The sequence below is a fragment of the Pseudoliparis swirei genome, chromosome 5 (assembly GCF_029220125.1).
Source record: "Pseudoliparis swirei isolate HS2019 ecotype Mariana Trench chromosome 5, NWPU_hadal_v1, whole genome shotgun sequence".
Classification (NCBI taxonomy): domain Eukaryota; kingdom Metazoa; phylum Chordata; class Actinopteri; order Perciformes; family Liparidae; genus Pseudoliparis; species Pseudoliparis swirei.
Genome location: NC_079392.1, coordinates 15,012,754 through 15,025,819, shown reverse-complemented (window position 1 = coordinate 15,025,819; position 13,066 = coordinate 15,012,754). Strand labels below are relative to the sequence as shown.

The window sequence follows — 13,066 nt, the reverse complement described above, 5'->3', positions numbered from 1 at the left end:
GACTTTTTAAATAAGGAAGCCCCGGCTTACTAACAGGAACTGAGTGGTTATTTTACTGTGGCAGTCATCCAGTACAAAGAGAGCTTCCCATGATCAATCTCCAGATTTATCTATCAGGCCAACTTATATCAGAAAAGCCCCGGCGTAGGAGCCTGTAGCTCCTCATGCTCTGTGTTCTCCAATAATGATGGACAACATGCTCTCTTCTAAGGGACCAAACAGTTACATTAAGGGAAGGGGACGAGCAGCCATTGGTTTAAAGTCAGGAAGAGATCCATGATCAGGATCCCTGTTGGCTACGTTGTCCTGGGAACCACTGTGAGGTTCACACAGGAACGAGTGAGCTCCCTGCTGGTGAATGACCAGCACTGTGGATGGGAAGGACAGAACAATCGAGAGGGGTACATATGTGGGTACGTATGACGTTCATCCTATGCAGAGCGGCCATAACTTGAACTTTGGCCAGAGAGAAAGCGACATGATGAGTGGTGATTTATTTCAGGCTCTCACAGAAACTTGAATACTACTTGGAGGTTTGGGTTTTTTATCGTATTCATTCATTTTGAGCTGTTTATGTATGTATGTATGTATGTGTGTGTGTGTGTGTGTGTGTGTGTGTGTGTGTGTGTGTGTGTGTGTGTGTAAATGCAAACTGTAATTGTAAATATAAAACAATTTAGGGTGTTGGATCATTTACACTATATGATCATATCATGTATCATATCATATATGAGAATGGGTGAGGACAGGTGTAGAGCTCACTCTCTAAATTGGTTAAAATGGAGCAATTTATTCTTCTTGCACTGCTTTAGAACATTGCATTAAGAAATGAACGTGACTAACCTCGAGATTGTAATAATAAGAACATGATCTGCATATAACGCTGAATATAACATGATTTCAAGCATATATAAAAGTGTTTTTTAATATACACTTTAAATCCATTTATTTGTTATTGATCCAATTCATCAAAGTGTTAAAGAAATAAAAGATCCCCTGTAACATTAATGTTTGTCTTATATATTCTTATAATATTCTTATAATATTTATTGAAACCTTTTCTTTTATTTAGTTTTTTGCTCTCTTGTTTTCTGGAAGAACCTCAACTTAATGTCATCACATACATGAATTTGACCTCAGTATGTAACTAGTCCTCAACATTGAGCAGCAGTGAGCAGCTGTGAAGCAACTCAAGGACACGGAGACCAGCCGCGGGACTGAAGGATGACCGGCTCGTGCTACAGAGCTGTGAATATAGACACGTGCTTTAATCAACACCTTTATGCATGCAGCAGCATCCCGTGTGAGCCAGGCTCCCAACAAATCAATGCAGGGCCCCTTGCTTGGCAGCAGCACTAGCTCAGTCTCCATAGTTACGCATTGCACAAGTCCATCCCCCTACACCTCGCTCCCCTAGCTGTGCAATGCAGAAGGTGCAGTGATGGAGGATGCTGTGCGACAGTCTCCAGCGTGGCACATTAACCTACTTCCCAACCGGCCGGGAGAAAGGGAACCGGATGCAGAGTGGGAGAGGACAAGGAAACGGTGGAGGAAAAAGGACGCAGGGAGAAAAGGAGATGACAGAGGGGACGGATGGGAGGGAGATGCAGAGAGCATGGAGGAGCAGAGAAATGGAACATGAGCCAGTAACATAAAGAGAGATGGAAGGAGAAGGGAAAAGGAAAGCTATATAGGATATAAATATATAGGGTATTGTAGGATTATAAATCTATGAAATACTGATCTTGTAAATCGTGCTAACAGGGTTGCTAGCAGGTGCAAATCCCATTCCCTGTGGATGAATGAGGCATAATAGAGAATCCCCTGATAGACTCCACACAGGGAAATATTTTATAACCACAGAAAGATCGACACTGATCACACTTCACGGCTCTCCTGTTTCAGCCTGATGACATACTTTCTCCTCTGCCCATGTGCAGAGCATCCCTCTGCATCCCCGTTCACTCAGCGGTCCTGATGCGAGGACGGAGATTCCCTGCATCGCTCTCATCTGCTCTGCTTCTCTTCACATGTCCAGCCAATTCAAGGATAACCAGAAAAACAGCGTACAACCTGATAGCACATCTTCCATTGCACACTCCATCCAACAGCAGAACCAAAAGCTCCTCTTAAATCTAACCATCCGTGAAATATGAGAAGGAATATGAAAGGGGAAAAAATAGTGGAGAAATGTGACGACTTACCGACATGAGTGATGACACACTGCACCCGCTGTAGAAGCTCCTGGACCGACATCTCGTCTTCTTTCAGCCAGCACAGCATCTCAGGGTGTGGGTTGCATCCACCCTGCTCTATCTCGCCGCTCTATCTCTCCTCTCTCTCCGCTGCCACGCCTCCTCCCGTCACCCTTCTTTCCCCAGCAATATCCCCTCCTTTTGCTCCCTAATCCAGTTTCCTCCCATCAGAGGGGTTTTGGTCCTCCTCTTTTCTGTCTGCTGCTTCTTGTTCCTATAATTGTTTCTTCTTTGAGTTATTCTTATGTGGAGCCTCTCCTTTCCTTCACCAAGCCTTTTTCTAAAATCCAAACAGAGGGTGACAAAGATGATGCCACTCCCAGCCAGTCAGCAAAGAAGTAAGCCTGCGTATGAAATAATCCCGCTCGGCAAACAGGCGCAGGTGATAACCAAGACAGAGTCAGGGAATAAAACAGCAGGTAGCTGAGTAAATAACAGAAGCAGTCAGCCCCTGTTTTGTGAACAACAAAGTAGCACGTTCATTTGTCAAGCAGACAATAAATAACATTTGAGTCAGTGACCAAAAGCAAACGGGGCAGTTATGGAGGGGAAAAAGACAGAAAATATTGAAGAGAAACAGTTTGTCAATAGATTTGGAAAAGGGTCATTAGGTTATCAACAACAAAACATTAACCACAGACAGTCATGTTCATGGTGCTGGCAAACATCCACAAAGTATGAAGAAGCCTAAAAAAACATTAATCCTCATGGCAAAAAAAAGAGGAAAGTCCTCCAAAAAGCATTAAAGACATGCCAAACCTAGAAATATGACAGGATGCTCCTCATGAAAGTGAGGAAAACCTTTCTTCCACTCCGCTTACAGGGACACTCCCAGGCTTAGGGTCGGAAAGCACTGCTGCTGCTGCTGCTTCGATGATGCTCTGTTTGTTAGAAGCTGAGTCACAAAGAGGGAAATGGATCAGAAGGCTGCTGTACCTGCCTGCAGGGCGGATGAGGGAGAGACACAGGGCGAGGGGGAGGGTAGATGGATGGGGTGGGGGTTAATAGGTCCATGAGGGAAATCCTGGTGACTCGAGGTACATGGATTGGAGCAGGCGGATCGTTGAATCCATAAACAGAAGCTTTAGTTGTATTTGATTCATAGGAAAAAACAACCAAAACGTTGTTGTGGTTGTTTTTTAATTCTCTCAAATTACTTTATGCTTTCTAGGGGTTTCTCCATCATTAGCATGTCTCACCGGGGGTCAAAAAAACAAATCAATAGCCTCCACATCCTTCCTCGTTCATGCTTTGACTGCCTGTTCGTTCATTCGGTACTACCAGAGCCGCTCGGCCCATCCCACTCCGCATTTTGCTTAGAGCCAACAATGGCAGGCAGATATATTAACGTCTCTCCATGAGCCGGTGTCCTCTGGGACTGTAGGGAATGCCTAGGAGACCACCATTAGCCACAGACATCTGCACTCAGCCTCACCCTGCCCCCTGCCAGCCAATTACAGGGCCTGCTGATGGCTTTCACACGTCACAAGCATGCAGCATCGACGGCACAGCAGCTGGTGCACCAGGCAGAGCATTAATGGTGACATGTGCCCATCCAGGACGGTGATTCAGCCAATTAAAGATCAATTGTGCTCAAGTGGGGAACAATGTTGACTTAAGCTAAAGGCATTTCCTTTTCTTTAAACTCCGAATACAGAAGTAGTTATGATTTGAATATAGAAAGGTGATTAGAGTAGGTGGTAAGAGAGGAGAGAGCGAAAGAGAAGAAAGCGATGGGAGGAGACGTGAGTGTGGAGAGAGGAGGACCAACTACAGCAGGGCTATTCAACTTCAGTAGCAAGTGGGCCGAATAAAAAAAATCACAGGGGGTGTGAAGGCCGCACAGAATATTGATCAAATAATGGCTAAAAATGAAAAACAGTAATGTATATTTCCACAGGTAAACAGTCACACACGAAAATGCGTCGGTATTGTGTGGCAAAAGTGTTGCGAACAAGCATCACTATGGATCAATATATAAATTACTTGTGCTGAAACTAATATCTGGTGGCGCAGCGCACAGACTGCATGTCTTTGAGTGCAGACTCCTTTTGCGTGAAAGGGATCGAAACCAGGTCGGGCGATCTTTTTATTTAAATTTTTTCTAAAATGTATTTCTTCATACGTGGCTGTGATGCACTGCTAACTTATACAATCGTAATCGCCGAAATGGATATGAACGGTGGCTTGAAGATCTCCAGCAATATGTTTGTGAATGTGTGACGAGTCTGGTGCGCGAGACAGAGCCCCGCTGCAGATATGAAGAGAACACAACACACACACGCGTAGGGAAACCAGTAGGTTTGAAAACCAGTAGGGGTGTAACACCGGCAACCAACACGGGTGCGTAACATAAAGATGTAACCTACAGGTTTGGTTGAGGCAACAGTGAAACTCAATGGCTCTGGGTTAGATGTCTCAATGTATAAAAGAGGCGTGTCCGTCAGTTTTATTTTTTCTTCCCAAGCTATACTGATTTGCAGGCAGTCTTGCGGGCCGTAGTTAAACTCAAACGGGCCGTATCCGGCCCGCGGGCCGCTAGTTGAATAGGCCTGAACTACAGCATCCGCGGCATCTGATTGGATGTCGCGACATGTCGTCGGCGGAAGCTGCTTTCTCTGTCAGAGCGGGAAGAACGCCGCTTGTTGCACATGTCAACAACCGGACTGTATGTGACGCTGAGACGGACCGTCACCACCGGATCGCTGTTAGGCCGCTCCGTAGGAACGTGTGAGTGTGTGTGTGAACAGCGGTGAGTGCGACGTGTCTCTGCGGAACCAACAGCTCGCTGGCGGCTCATCGCGCATGAGCCAGTTTAGCCAACCGCTAACTCCGTCATTGTAGTTAGCGTGTTCCTTACAGCTCTGATGTATTTCATTGTAAATACGTGTAATGCTGACGCTTAACGACGCCTGTAAATGTCCACAGTGTCCTTATGGAGAGTTCGCCGCCACACCTCGTTCAGAAACTCGTCATTCGACGTTCATTTTATTTACAGTTTACACGTCTACACACTTGGGAGAAAGTGGCCCTGAGATGTACCTCTGTTCTCGGTACTGCTCGGTACTGCTCGGTACCAGCCACTAGTTGTTGTTTTATTGTATAGTAATACTATATGCTAGTATTATCTGAGTAACGGCACTTGACCAAACCACTATTACCACTTTGAGTGCAGTGCTCATTGGCGTTATGTTGATGGCAAAGTTGTACATGTCACGTGACATTTAGACAATTGTCAGCTGCTTCTGCTGATTATTGTGATCACTTTGACGGATGAGCTTATCGTCTTCTGCAGGACGTGAACAGCCAGCAGGGGTTTGTGATGCATAACTTTGTTCTTCATGTCTGTCTGTGCAGGACTGTTGGCCCCTGTGTGTTTGTGCTGCAGGAGTCATGCAGGCCTTTTTGAAAGGAGCGACGGTCGAGTCTAGCAGACCTCCGAAGGACAAGGCAGCAGCTGGGCCCAGTACAGAGAAGAAGGCCAAGCTGGTCCCATGGGTGGAGAAATAGTGAGTATGAGCCACGACTGGGTGCTGCACAGTGCCTGCTTCTGTGACTGTTCCTTCTTTTAAAAGTCCTCTTTCTGTTCATGCTGTTACAGCTTGATTCTGCCAAGGTTCAGAAGCGATATATGTGTACAGAATAAACACTGTTACAGAGTTACAACACATTCAATGAATATGACAGAAATTATAAATAATAAGTAGTAGACATGGACCACGATCCAGACCTCCACAATCCATGTAAACAGAAGTACGTAGAGAGGAGGGGCATCAGCAGGGCCATGGCAGGAGGCGGGGCCACAGAGGCATGAGGACGGCCCATTAGGCAGGAGGCATCGCGAAGAAGGCGGGTTCAATGAGACTTGATGCCAGGCCCTTGAGGCAGGAGGCACAAAGACTGGGGAATATGTAGAGTTAGTAATGTGCAACGAAGAGACGTGAATTCGTCCATAAGGAGAGCAAAAAGGAGATAGGTGCTCAGTGTATCCTAAAACGTCCCCCAGCAGCCTATAAGCCTATAGCAGCATCTCTAGGTGCTGGACCAGGTGAACCTGATTCAGCCCGAACTATAAGAACTATTAAAGAGGAAAGTCTTGAGTCGACTCTTAAATGAGGTGACTGTCTGCCTCCCGGACTGAAGGTGGAAGCTGGTTCCATAAAAGAGGAGCTTGATAACTAAAGGCTCTGGCTCCCGTCCTACTTTTTAGGATTCTAGCAACCACAAGTAGTCCCGCATTTATTGAGCGCAGCTCTCTAGTGGGGCAATATGGTACTACAAGCTCCTTAAGATATGATGGAGCATCACCAATCAAGGCTTTGTAGGTTAAGAGAAGAATTTTAAAAGTGATTCTTGATTTTACAAGGAGCCAGTGCAGAGCAGCTAGTGCAGGAGTGATGTGATCTCTGCAGCATTCTGGATTAACTCGAGGGACTTAAAAGACCTAATAATAACGTGTTGCAGTAATCTAGTCTTGAAGTAACAAACGCGAAAACCAGTTTTTCTGCATCTTTTTGAGAGAAGATGTGCTTGATTTTTTTTAAAAATGTTACGTAGATTAAAAATAATCTAGTCCTTGAGATTTGTTTCACGTGGAAGTTAAAGGACAAGTCCCGATCAAAGATAACGCCGTTAAGTCCCGTTCAAAGATAAAGAGTGGTCGTCCTGGTTCGATACCTGTCCTCCACGCAGTTTGCATGTCACGGTGTCCTTTAGCGAGACACTGAACCCCAAATTGCTCCCCGGGCGCTTAACAGCAGCCCACTACACCTAGAATGCTAAGGATGGTTTAAATGCAATTCTGTTTGATTTAAATAAAATAACTGAAATAAATAGGCCTATGTTTCCAACTTTTAAAATGCATATGTTTTGCTAGGTTTACACTGAGTGTCCTCACTACGGGTTTTAGACTAGTGTACCAAAAACGGAAGGATTTGGAAACGCTCCCGAGGACGGATACGTTTTTACTAACGGACGCCTCACTATCTAACGAGCCGCCGCAGAACTAGCAGCTACAGTTGAGTTCAGAGACTTGATCCACTTTGTGAAAGTAGATTTACTTTGCTAAGTTTGCTGCAGCAGTTGAGACATTGCTCTTTTTCACTCATCTCCAACTTGATACTTTTCAGTAAATACTGTGTGCTTGTTCTGAAAATGTGTTTCAATGTTGCATCTTTTGTTGTTTGATTATTACCTGCCCCAAACAGGTCAGCCAGCATCGTTGGCAGTGAAAGTAAATGAATATGTCCACGCAGAATTAAACTCTCTTTTTTTTATCCGTGACGTTTCTTATTTTTTATTTGTCCATTGACTGTTGCATTAGCTTTTACAGGTGTACCTAATGTGCTCTATAAATACCACGCTGTGATTTTTGTGACTCACAGCCGGCCTAAGTGTATTGATGAGGTGGCCTTCCAGGAGGAGGTGGTAGCAGTGCTGAAGAAGTCTCTGCAAGGAGCAGATGTAAGTATCACACTCTTAAGAGACTCTTAGTGGCTGCTAAGCTGGCAACCGGGCATCGGCTTCAATTTAAATGTCACTAATGCAGCACAAATATTGAATATTTATATATATATATGTGTGTTTATTTGTTTTGTGGTGCATGTTTGCTGTCCCCATATCTGATTTGGTCATCATGTATAAAGTGGCCACTGAGGGCAACCAAAGGCCAAGAATTTTGACAATTTCTCCAAATGGTTGCCAATGACAACCGTTAATCCCGAGCTGTAAATGGCTACTGTGGGTCAGTGGTGAGCGGGGTCGTCCTTTAATAAGAGGGTCAGCAGTTTGATCCCCGGTTCCGCTAGCCCAAGCCCAAAATTGCTCCTGTAGCTGTGCCTATGGTGTGTGTGTATGAATGTTATTTAGCAGGTGGAACCGTAGCCCCTCTCAGCAGTGTATGAATGGGTGAATGATGTCATGTAGTGTTAAAGTGCTGTGAGTGGTCAAAGACTAGTAAATAGCTTTACAAGTACAAGTCAATTTGTTTGATGGCTTAGTGTGATTCAGAGTTTTTCTAATTGTAAACAAACTCATGAAAAGAATTAAACCTCTCATGCGTCAGAGTCCAGTCCTCTTACCGCACGACTATCACGACATATGCACTGAACCCCGTACCCCGTTGCTTCCTACATGATGCCATGTTTTGTTTCCATCGCAGCTTCCCAACCTGCTCTTCTACGGCCCTCCTGGAACAGGAAAGACCTCCACCATCCTGGCTGCTGCCAGAGAGCTTTACGGGTAAACAAGCGCTTTGATGTTTGTCTGCGAGCAGGCGGATGTTTCAGCTCAAAACCAGAAAGTTTTCGTTTGATCATTCACCTGCTTTCTCTTGCTTGAATCCTTTGCCTCTAGTCCACACCTGTACAGACAGAGGGTGCTAGAGCTCAACGCCTCCGACGAGCGAGGCATCCAGGTTGTCAGACAGAAGGTGAAGAACTTTGCTCAGCTCACCGTGGCCGGGACCCGCCCAGAGTGAGTCAGGCTGAATCGCTTCAGTACAAGGCAGAGAGTTGCTCGACCATCTTAACTCGGCCTCGTTGTTTCAGAGGCATCTCTCTCAGTAAATGTCAACCTCCTGCTGAAACCTCCTGTCACTGTGCTTTGCTGCATTCGCAGTGGGAAGCCGTGTCCTCCTTTTAAGATCATTATCCTAGACGAGGCGGACTCCATGACAGGGCCAGCTCAGGCTGCTCTCAGGCGGACCATGGAGAAGGAGTCCCGCACCACCCGCTTCTGCCTCATCTGCAACTACATCAGCAGGTGGGCTGACTGATCACCAACACGAACAAGAAAACCCTCTGTGTGTGTGTGTGTGGCCGGTCCTCACCCCTGCTGCGTGTCTGTTTTCCAGGATTATTGAGCCGCTGACCTCCAGATGTTCCAAGTTTCGCTTCAAACCTCTGACCAATCAGATCCAAGAAGAGCGCCTTTTGGATATCTGTGAGAAGGAGAACCTCAAGTACACCAAAGAGGTAGGAGGACGATTCATTGAGCTTCATGTATGAAACTCCTCCATCTCAAAAGTTAATTAGAGCAAATCTATGACCAGTTGACTCGCTAATCAACTGGCCAGTGTGAACAGGAAGAATAATTACAATCTAGAACAAACTGTTTTATAATACACATCACCGTGACATCATTTTATAGGCAGATTTGGAAAAAGGTGGACCTACCCTTTAAGCCATTCTGGTGTTGTCACTCTGTTTATGACTACAGGTCAGGATCACCTGTGAATGTCTGTTTTTGGAAATTATTTGGGAATTGGTGACTTTCCTTGTGTGACCTTCACTTCTTGATAAGAAAACTTCCTCTGAATCTAAAAACAGACAAAAGTCTGTGTGAATGAAAGTAAATGGAGGACACATGTATAACCAAATATGTTTTGATCCTTTTTAAATTGTGCCATGTTGTGCCACATGTGATGTTTGTACATTTAAGTACACAAAGGGTTAAAAAGTGTTTTCAATAGTCGCGTTTCAGTGGAGATGCACTTTTATGTCATATAGTTCAGATATAATTCATCAGGCCTTTTCTCCACTCGTTTGAGAGGCCTGAGAGTAAAGCCACGAACTTCAAGAACTTAAGTTAACACGTACCTGATAGACAGGTGGACATTTTGAAACTGAAGAATTACTTTAAAGCACCCAAACGTGCCACTCAAGGACATGTTATAGATAGTTAAATGGTTTGGACTTTGGTAAATGTACCTCAGAATCGGAACATTTTATTGCCACGTATGTTTTCACTGACAAGGAATTTGTCATGGCGGGTTGTGCAACAATGAACCATAACATTATCAACACAGTGCAATAATTAATAATATAAAATAAACAGGCAGGCAACACTACATTAAACGGTTTCACTAAGTGTATGTTTAAAGTGAAGTGTTAAGTGTATTTAAAGTGAAGAAGACTTTGGGCTCCAGGTTCTGCCAGAGAGCTGCGACTGCCTTTCTCCGTCCTGCTGGGGTCAGTCACTCTTTACCTGTTCTCTGCTCATCTAGAGCATCGCGGCATTGGTGAAGGTGTCTGACGGAGACCTGCGGAAAGCCATCACCTTCCTGCAGAGTGCGGCACGCCTCAACATGGACAAAGAGATCACAGAGAAGGCCATCACTGACATAGCCGGGGTAAGAAGCACTTCTTTGTGTCAAATAGGAGACTGTTTACTTATGTTTATTTGGCAGTCATGTGACCTTGTTGTTGCGCTCGCTCTCACTGCAGGTCGTCCCTGCCAAGATGATTGACAACCTCTTCCAGATCTGCTTCACAGGCACATTTGAGAAGCTGGAAGTTGCCGTGAAGGTAGGTGTTCTGACGGTTTGCAGTGTCACAGTTTCACGTTCTTCTCACTCGTGCAGGACAAAGACTTAAAAATATTGTGTACCGTCTCCCCCGTCAGAACATGGTGGATGAAGGCTACGCCGCCACACAGATCCTGAGTCAGCTCCACGAGTCTGTCATAGAGCAGGATCTGAGCGACAAGCAGAAGTCAGCCATCACGGAGAAGATGGCGGTGAGTGCTGCTTCTGGTGCAGCTGCAGTTTGGTTCTGTTTTCTACTAATGTTGTCATTAATTGCTGACAAATCGTTTTTTATGACTTCCCTAAGCAAACCGGAGCAGGAAGTCTCGATGAGGTTGATCCCAGTCCGAGCCCTTTTAATATCAAGTATCTAATCCTATCGAATACATATATTTACCTCCAATGATTTATGTCATTCGCACATCGTAATTGTTTCTCTTGATTTAAATACCGGATTCAAAAGTGTGGAGTTAATAATGTTAAGGGGTCCCTCTGTCCAGGGGACAGAAAACAAAATATCAGGAACAATAAACATAAGGGTTAAGGCCTAGAGAGCACACAGCAGTCTGACGCGGGAAGGTGCAAAGACAAAGCGGTTAACAAACACAAACCCAATGCCAGTCTTCTGCCAGGGTTTAAGTAAATGGTTATACGGGTTTGTGAATATTAAAGTGATTAAACCAAGACAGCCATCTGCGCTTTTCAAGGTTTATGCTAAACTGGACAAAAGTGCCCTGTAGTGGTAATGAACTGAGTTCACGAACACACAGCCAGGTTTAGGATTAGTTGAATGTTAAACCTGTTCCCAATAGTTGACATTCTCCTTCTCCTTTCCACATGTCCATGTGTCCTTGAGCGACTGAACTCCAAGTTGCTCCCCAGGTGCTTCAACGATGCTCATTGTTACCTTCGCATTGAAAATGCGGAAGGTTATGTTTTGATCGCCGTGTATTTATTTATTTATTTATTTGTATGCATGTTATTCGCAGAACTCAAAAAGTATTGAACCGAATCGCATGGAATTTAGTGGGATGATTGGTTATTATCCGGGGACCAGTTGATTCGATTTTGGGATCAATCGGGTCAAAGGTCAAGGTCATGGAAAGGTCAAAATCTTTTTTTTACCATAGCACGATACATTTGTGTCCAATTGGCATGCAACTAATGCCAAAATGTTCATAATTCAATGCCCAATCTTGTGATATGCGAAGGTATGCGCTCTACCGAGTGCCCATTCTAGTTTATTAGTGTTTTACAAATCAAAGTTTCATTAAATGAACGTGGGTGATGATACACGGATGAACTTAATACGGGTTTTAAAGCAAATCAGAGGTGCCTAAGCAATGTAAAGTAATTGGTGTATGCCAGAACAGCGTGTCACATCTGTAACACAGACTACCTGGGCGAGCCTGATGAGCAATATCTAGATTTTAGCAATGGTTGAAATGGTTACGCGCTTTTACCCGACATGTCATTCACCCATTCATATTCAAGGAGCCACCTGACTAACGTTCAAACCAGATGGCAACCCCTGGTTCTGCCGAGTGAAGCCAGCGCAGAAGTGTCTTACAAACCTGCATTCTCTCTACTGGCCAACAGGGGGGGGGGGGGGGGGACATCTCCTCTGGTTACAAAAGGATTGGATGGACGTCAATGTAAACATTGTAAACATGAGTTTATGGTATCAATCTCTAATTTCAAGTCTTCAATACATCATAGTGTTCATTTAGTAAATGATGGTCATTTAGAGTCAAACAGACCATAAAGCAGGGTGGGGCTACTATGATTGACAGGTAGCTGCCGCTGCCAGAGCCTTATATGGCGTCTATCGTAATCTAAGATGACAGTGGCCAAACCGCCAAACTCGAGGCTTCATAAGGCAGTCCACAAACAAATGGGTGATGTCACCATGACTATGTATCTATCATTCATAACCATTCATACACCAAAGGCACAGTCGACTTTGTGCATACAATTCATAGATTTCAGTTATTTTTTAGTCCATATATTGCGGTATGATATGTATAACTGATTCAGATGAACTTCTACCTCCTATAAAGCCTCAGTTTGCGCTTGTGTCTCCTCTGGTTCAGGTGGTGAGTAAGTGTCTGACAGACGGTGCAGACGAGTACCTGCAGATGTTGAGTCTGTGTTCACTCATCATGCAGCAGGCCTCCCACAACAACTAGTTTCCCCGGGGAGAGGAGCGCCATCATCTTCCAGCAGGACGAGGACTTCAGACCTTCATTCACTGTTTAGCTCACAGATCTGGTTTGGAGCGTCCACCAGAAGATTCCTGGTGATGTTTCACTGTCAGAGACCACAGCTGTCCAGGTGTTACTCTGTATTTAATCAGAGAATCTTTTGAAACCTCTGTTTAAATCACCCATCATATGTCTCCTTTATGTAACTACTGACCAACAGATCTTTGTTAACGTTTGCATTTTGTTAAGGAATAAATAGTTTTTTATATTTTCATTGTTTGTTTTCTTGAAGTCATCTTTAC

General features: G+C 44.6%; 1 protein-coding gene across 2 annotated transcripts; it reads left to right on the top strand.

Annotated features, from left to right (window-relative positions):
- Positions 1 to 4,849: 4,849 nt before the first annotated feature.
- On the top strand, positions 4,850 to 13,038 carry rfc4 (replication factor C (activator 1) 4). Of its 2 annotated transcripts, none has more exons than XM_056415211.1 (11): positions 4,850 to 4,985; positions 5,613 to 5,764; positions 7,640 to 7,718; positions 8,416 to 8,495; positions 8,610 to 8,729; positions 8,874 to 9,017; positions 9,109 to 9,229; positions 10,261 to 10,386; positions 10,481 to 10,561; positions 10,659 to 10,772; positions 12,654 to 13,038. In XM_056415211.1, the coding sequence occupies exons 2-11, from the start codon at positions 5,649 to 5,651 to the stop codon at positions 12,747 to 12,749; spliced, it is 1,077 nt and encodes a 358-aa protein (XP_056271186.1). In that variant the 5' UTR covers positions 4,850 to 4,985; positions 5,613 to 5,648; the 3' UTR covers positions 12,750 to 13,038. The 2 variants fall into 2 exon arrangements, with proteins under 2 accessions (XP_056271186.1, XP_056271185.1); XM_056415210.1 differs by having other exon boundaries at positions 4,850 to 5,007.
- The last annotated feature ends 28 nt before the right edge of the window (positions 13,039 to 13,066 follow it).